This window comes from Pelobates fuscus, chromosome 1 (assembly GCF_036172605.1).
Source record: "Pelobates fuscus isolate aPelFus1 chromosome 1, aPelFus1.pri, whole genome shotgun sequence".
NCBI classification, from domain to species: Eukaryota; Metazoa; Chordata; class Amphibia; order Anura; family Pelobatidae; genus Pelobates; species Pelobates fuscus.
In genome coordinates this window covers 101,650,440-101,657,438 of record NC_086317.1, presented here as the reverse complement: position 1 = coordinate 101,657,438, position 6,999 = coordinate 101,650,440, and the positions used below count along the sequence as shown (strand labels likewise).

At 39.8% G+C, this 6,999-nt stretch overlaps 1 protein-coding gene across 1 annotated transcript; it reads left to right on the top strand.

The window, feature by feature from the left end:
* The first annotated feature begins 403 nt into the window (after positions 1 to 403).
* Positions 404 to 6,419, top strand: RPL8 (ribosomal protein L8). Its single transcript, XM_063450117.1, has 6 exons — positions 404 to 488; positions 1,124 to 1,267; positions 2,154 to 2,295; positions 3,633 to 3,851; positions 5,712 to 5,827; positions 6,222 to 6,419. Exons 2-6 carry the CDS (start codon positions 1,130 to 1,132, stop codon positions 6,378 to 6,380), a joined length of 774 nt encoding a protein of 257 aa, XP_063306187.1. The 5' UTR covers positions 404 to 488; positions 1,124 to 1,129; the 3' UTR covers positions 6,381 to 6,419.
* Positions 6,420 to 6,999: the final 580 nt, after the last annotated feature.

Here is a 6,999-nt window from a genome sequence, read left to right as displayed (position 1 = left end):
ACCAACCTTTCAATTTGGCTTATTTTGACCTAAAATTTTAAATTCACTTTGAATTCCTGACAATTTACCCTCTCTACTGAATAAACCTACCTCCCTAAATTGTACTATTTGGTTTTCATTTCACTACAACTCACAGTTCTGGAAATAAGCCTCTGCTGGGTTTCAAACAATTAAATTAAACTGTATTGTTAGCCTGCCCTTTTTTTTTTTATTTTTTTTTTTTATTTTACTCTTGTCAAATAATATTTGTAGTAGCTATTTCTGGTAAAACATTTTATAAATAAATATAAAAATAGTTCAGTACACCCCAGACTCCATAAAAATGGCTCCTAGAACGGAGACATAACATTCAAGTGCCGTTTGTTTCTCTAGAGCGTGCTGTAAGGTCGGGGTGACGTCATATCCCAGCCTCCTTTGCGCCGCTTTCTCCGGAAGAAATCCCTCGCCTGGGCCTGAGAACTTCCTCTTCGTGGACACCCCGGGCCTAGGTAGGAGCTCGCCAGCTGCGCTCGCAGTGCAATCCATATTCAATCCACTGTTTCTGTATGCCATCCGCCTTTATTAAGCCCCCCATATGTAAGGGACAGATTGTGTGTCTCCCTCCATTAAGTTTATGAAAGCCATTTAGTGAGAATAGAAGGTGAAATGACATGTTTTAGTTGGCGTTGTGGCTCTGCCCTAAAGCCGGCCAATTTGGAGAGATGTGTAATAAGTACATGTCCTGAGCATATTTAATGCTAACAGAAGAATGCAGCATTAAACATGTACAATTAATTATAGAATGTTACTTCTGGTCACTTGGCATTCTCACATTAATCAAGGTTCTGTCTGATCTGTTTCTCTACGCTGCATCAGCTGTTTTATTTTTGTATAAATCAGATTTGTTTTAAACCCCCTAAAGTCCATGGTGGTTGTTCCATTATTGTCACGAAAGCAAACTGACAGCGGAGACAGATCACTGTTTATTTACCCGTTTTTCAGAACTCTTCCTATAGGGTTTGATATACTTTCTTGTACCGTTGTTTTCATAAACATGCTGCTTTTATTTCTTTGTTTTTCTGATCGGTTGTATATTTTAATGCACGTGGTAATAATGTTTTGATTTCTTCTGTTCAATTTCTAGTTCACAATGGGACGTGTGATCAGGGGGCAGAGAAAGGGTGCAGGCTCTGTTTTCAAGGCACATGTGAAGCATAGAAAAGGCGCTGCTAAACTCAGGTCCATCGACTTTGCTGAAAGACATGGCTACATCAAGGGTATTGTAAAAGTGAGTTAAAAATATATTTTCTTAATGGCGAAGTGTTTTAATTCACCTCCTGCTTTCCTTAAAGTATTGTTACATTATGTTTTGATAGGTGTGTGTGTGTGTGTGTGTTCAAATGCAGACTAAATGGTGAGACTGTCTTGTGATGTCAGTGCACACTGTCAGCTGCAATCATTTCTGAAAGGAACACTTCAAGCACCTTTCTGCCTACTGGAGTACCCTGCTGCAGTCTCACTGTAGCTTGGCAAACAGTTTGATAGTTTATCTGGGTCTCCCACAGCCACAACCCCTGCTTCTGGGATTCTCCTGCTGGATCCTCCTTGCCAGTGTCATTTGAGCACTGTCTGTCAGCCAATCCGCACGGCCCTGTATTGGCCATAGTTGTTGCCAGGTCATTCTCAGCAGCATAACCACTATAGCTGATAAAAATGTCACATGCTGTAAATAGTCGTCACTTGCTGTTTGTCCTAATTCTGCAACTTTAAGCTATCACAATTCACAAAAAATACATTTTGGTTAATTCAAGCGATGTTTGGTTGCCTGTTGAATTAGCCAAATGTCCATATAACACGTGTGACTTGGCTGTTCAGTTTCAGCCCCCCATTACAGACCAAGATAATTGAATCCAAAACACCTCCCCTGTATGTCAACCAATTTCTGCATTGTTTTAACGTCATCTCACTGCATTAATGAGATTGAATCAGTTGTCATTGAAGACAGTAACCGACAGATGAATGTTGACAACCAAATGAGGGAGAATTGAGCAGAATTTGCAAAACGGATTTTTAGACACTTTTATGTAGTTGTGTAACTTAAATGGCTTTTTGGTAAATAATTGAGGTGTAATTATCGTTCAAATCCCCCATTGCTAAATCTTTTTCTGTTTCAGGACATTATCCATGATCCAGGCCGTGGTGCACCTCTTGCCAAGGTTGCCTTCCGTGACCCTTACAGGTTCAAGAAGAGGACTGAGCTGTTTGTTGCAGCAGAGGGTATCCATACTGGCCAATTTGTGTACTGTGGCAAGAAAGGTACATTAAGCATTTAAAACAAACTTTTAGTTTTACTAGATTATATACCGTATATACTCGAGTATAAGTAGAGTTTTTCTGCACATTTTTTTTGTGCTGAAAAACCCCAACTCGACTAATACTAGAGTCAATGTCTGTATTATGGCAACTTACATTGCCATAATACAGACTGGGGGCTGGCAGGAAGCTCTTACTTACCTCTCCTGCAGCTCCTGTCGACTCCCTTCTCCTCCGCGCCGGTCCGGTCAGCTCACAGTCTAAGTCTTGCGAGAGCCGCAGTGCGGCCGCGAGACTTACACTAGGAGCTGACCGGACCGGCGCGGAGGAGAAGGGAGCTGCAGGAGAGGTAAGTAAATGCTCTCTGCCAGCCCCCCTCCCACACAGCCCATCCACTAGACCACCAGGGAGTGAGAGCCCCCCCTCCCTGGCCAGCCAACAAGCATGGAGGGGGGGGCGAATAAAAAGAACCTTAAAATGTAAATAATAAAATAAATATTAATAAAAATGCCCACCCCCCACCAAGGCACTGCACTCACACGCACACTGCAAATAAATATTCAATTAATATAATTTTTTGGGGATCTAATTTTATTTAAAATTTACCAGTAGCTGCTGCAATTCCCACCCTTTCCTTATACTCGAGTCAATACGTTTTTCCCAGTTTTTTGGGGTAAAATTAGGGGCTTATATTCGGGTCGGCTTATACTAGAGTATATACAGTAAATGTTTTCTTTTGCAAGTGATATTTGCAGTTCTTAAAGTCCCACTAGACTCAAAGGAACACCTCAATACTTTGCTGAACTGCTGCGTGTCATCTTTTTGTTTTGTATAGTTATAAGCCCAATGGGGAAAAATGCATAATTATAGGAACTCTTCCTCCCCCCACCCCCACCCCCCCCCCCTTGACCAGTTTCAGGGTTATTCACTTAACTCCAATTTCAGCAAGTTGTTTTTTGTTGGGGGTGCCAGCAAATTGGAATGCACTGAGCCTGTGAGGCTCCAGTTACGAATTTTTTTTTGTAGTAAATTGGAATCTGCCTAAAATTACAACACACAAATGATCTACAAAAAATTGTATGAATAAAACTGTACACATTTTAGTAATTTAGCACCACAATATTTACTTCCCAATGGATTGATATTTTGATGCAATGTTGTATGACCTAAACAGCTATACGCATGTCTTAAATGTATGCATATTCAAAGTAATCTATGCATTGTTTTCTTGGGTCTAAACATTCTAATCAGATTTTTCTAAAATCTGTACCTTTATGTATTTATCCCCTTGAGCAAAATGTAATGGTTTCAACCTTGTGTTTTGTTTCTTTGTTTCTTAGCTCAGCTTAACATCGGCAATGTCCTACCAGTTGGCACCATGCCAGAAGGTACCATTGTGTGTTGTGTAGAAGAAAAGCCAGGTGATCGTGGTAAGCTGGCCCGGGCATCTGGAAACTATGCCACTGTCATCTCCCACAATCCTGAAACCAAGAAAACCAGAGTGAAGCTACCTTCTGGTTCTAAGAAGGTCATCTCCTCTGCAAACAGAGCAATTGTTGGTAGGTACATAAAATACTTTAAGAAATGTTACGTTTCTTTCTTGCCTTTTCTTACATATGATGATTAAGCAATGTGGTACCTGTCATTCTAGATACTACTTATTGAATTTCATGTTCTTTAACCCCTTAAGGACCAAACTTCTGGAATAAAAGGTGTATAGAGTGGGAGAAAAAAAATATTGAAAAATAGATCTTTCTCCCACCTGTCTGTATATAATTCTGTGCCAAAGATTTTAGTGACACGGAAAGCAAAATAGGCCACCCACAAGCAGTACTTCTGCTTTTCAAGCACCTACAAAGGTTAGGACATGGCACTGGATCAGCTGTGAGGTTTTAGCTCAGTATTACACTGATCTCCTCATGTAAGGCTGTTATATATGATGTATTCAATGCATTTGAGGTTGATTGATGGTAAAATTAAACTGTTATGACAGGTTCACTTTAAATTAAAGGGGAATTCTAAGCACAACACTGACACTACTTGTAGATATGATTAAATGTTATCGATAACGGTTCTTTGTTTTGTGTTTAGAAGTAAATGGAATGTCTTCACATCTATTTCTCCAAGAGCTCCACATTTTAGAACAGTAGGGTGTTGAGATATTATCTGTTCATTGACTGACTCTGATCTGCCTTCTGGCTTTTTGTTTTGAGCAGAACAGTCTTTCTTATATCTCAATACAGCTCTTGTTACCCACTTACTCTGAAATGCAGGGCTTATAGCTGCTCTAAACTGTGTTTGCATACATATCTGTTTTTTCCTCTGTACTGTTTTTATATGGTGTGTGTATTTTTAGGCATTTTCGATGTTTATAAAAAATGCTTAAATTTTTACGTTTGAGGCTGCTAGCTGGGTGTAAAATTTGCTATCCACTGCTAAGCACACCCTCCTGTAACATTACACCTGATTCAAAAGTTAATCATACTAAAGTTATCCCTCATAGAATATGAAATTAGTTTCTCGCCCTTCAGGTGGTATTTTTTTTTTGTGTATTCCTCATTCACGGATCCTCTAGCAGAGGCCGTTGAGTCTGAGTGTACTGTGCAGTATATTGGCTGTTCCTATAATTGCACTTTTCTGGACAGCAATATCAAATGTCCCACCTGGAATCCGTTGCAGCCACTACCCCCCAACATGGAGGTCACCGCAACTGGGACTACTACTACCTTCACTTCTCACATTTTTTCCAGCTCTTCTTTTCTGTATTTGTCCACCTTCTCGTGTTCCTTCATCCTGCTGTTATGGTAACCACATCCTCCATCACTGCAGTCTTGTCTACCACAGTGTTGGGTTAATTGGCCACTACTTGCCTGTCTGGATCTGAAAGATCCACTGGATCTTAGCCTTGTAATTCTCAACTACCCTTTTGTGGTATCTCCCATCTGGACATAGGCAGGTCGAGCCTATATTCTGCGCAGATATTTCGGCACACAATCACAGCAACTTATTTGTGCCTCTGTGTGTAAGATGAAGCCTTTCACTGACACAGACTTTGTCTGTACCAATGAATACACTAATCAGAGGCTCCTCATTGAGAAGTATTTCAAGGTGGTGGCAGATGGACATATTTTTCAAATTTCTACAGAGCCATAAACTGCTTGTGCCTTGCTCTTATTACTTTAATGTCACTGATGACTGCAGATATCCGACTTGCAGCCATGGTTTATATACTGGCTTCAAACTGCACTGAGAATCCTGTAAGCAGTGTGGTACTCATTACACACTTGCCTGGTAGCTATGGCTTGCTCAGCGTGTTCTAAAATAAAAATTTCCCTGACTGTGTATAGCTAGATCTGTTTTAGGGTTTGGTTTTTCTTTTCTTTAATGCATTTTACTAACAACTTCTCTTTTTAATGCAGGGGTTGTTGCTGGAGGTGGTCGTATTGACAAACCTATTCTAAAGGCAGGTCGTGCCTACCATAAATACAAGGCCAAGAGAAACTGCTGGCCACGTGTCCGTGGTGTGGCTATGAATGTAAGTTCTATAATCTTTGACATTTTATTAAATTCTCTAATTACGGTCATGTCTACTGCGTCTTTTTATAACATATTGCAAAAGATTGAACACGGGCTTTGCGAATATCGACCTACATAGTCAACATTTGAGAAACATTTCTCCTATTTAAAACTGGAAAAAAAGATTAGACACAATGAGTAGTAATGTACTCCTATAAATGTTTAGAACATATGCAAGAATACAGATATTACAGCAGTTGTTCCTGACGTCACTCATGTGTGAAACAAGTCATATGAAAGAACTGCAGTTTGTAGGGGTTCCTCCTGGCATTTTCTTAATATTCCATGTGTACGAACAACCAATTTTCAATTATTGTGTATGGTGGTTAAAATCTTATTTGTTTTCTTTACAGCCTGTTGAACATCCCTTCGGTGGTGGTAACCATCAACACATTGGTAAACCCTCAACCATTAGGAGAGACGCTCCAGCTGGTCGTAAAGTCGGTCTTATTGCTGCTCGTCGTACTGGTCGTCTGCGTGGCACAAAGACTGTGCAGGAAAAGGAGAACTAAACTGTTTCACAAAATAACAATAAATTGTATAAAATCTCAGTTGTCTGTGAATTTAAATGGTAAAAATCAGTTACAGGTTAGTGATGCTATTCCCAAGAAGTCATCATTAAAGTGTGTATTAGAAGAAAACAAAGCTTTGTTACTGCTAGCATCAGAAGGTTTGCCTTACCATACAGCATTATTCACTAAAGTGAGAATGCAAAGTAAATTTCAAATTTAAGCCCGAACTGAAAGCATAGCTGACTTTGAGAATTTTTCCAGTTAGGATATTTTGACTTTAAAGGGCCACTATAGTCCCCTGAGCAACTTTAGCTTAATGAAGCAGTTTTGGTGTGTAGAACATGCCCCTGCAGTCTCACTGCTCAATCCTCTGCCATTTAGGAGTTAAATCCCTTTTGTTTATGAACCCTAGTCACACCTCCCTGCATGTGACTTGCACAGTCTTCCATAAACACTTCCTGTAAAGAGAGCCCTATTTAGGCTTTCCTTATTGCAAGTTCTGTTTAATTAAGATTTTCTTATCCTCTGCTATGTTAATAGCTTGCTAGACCCTGCAAGAGCCTCCTGTGTGTTATTAAAGTTCAATTTAGAGATTGAGATACAATTATTTAAGGTAAAT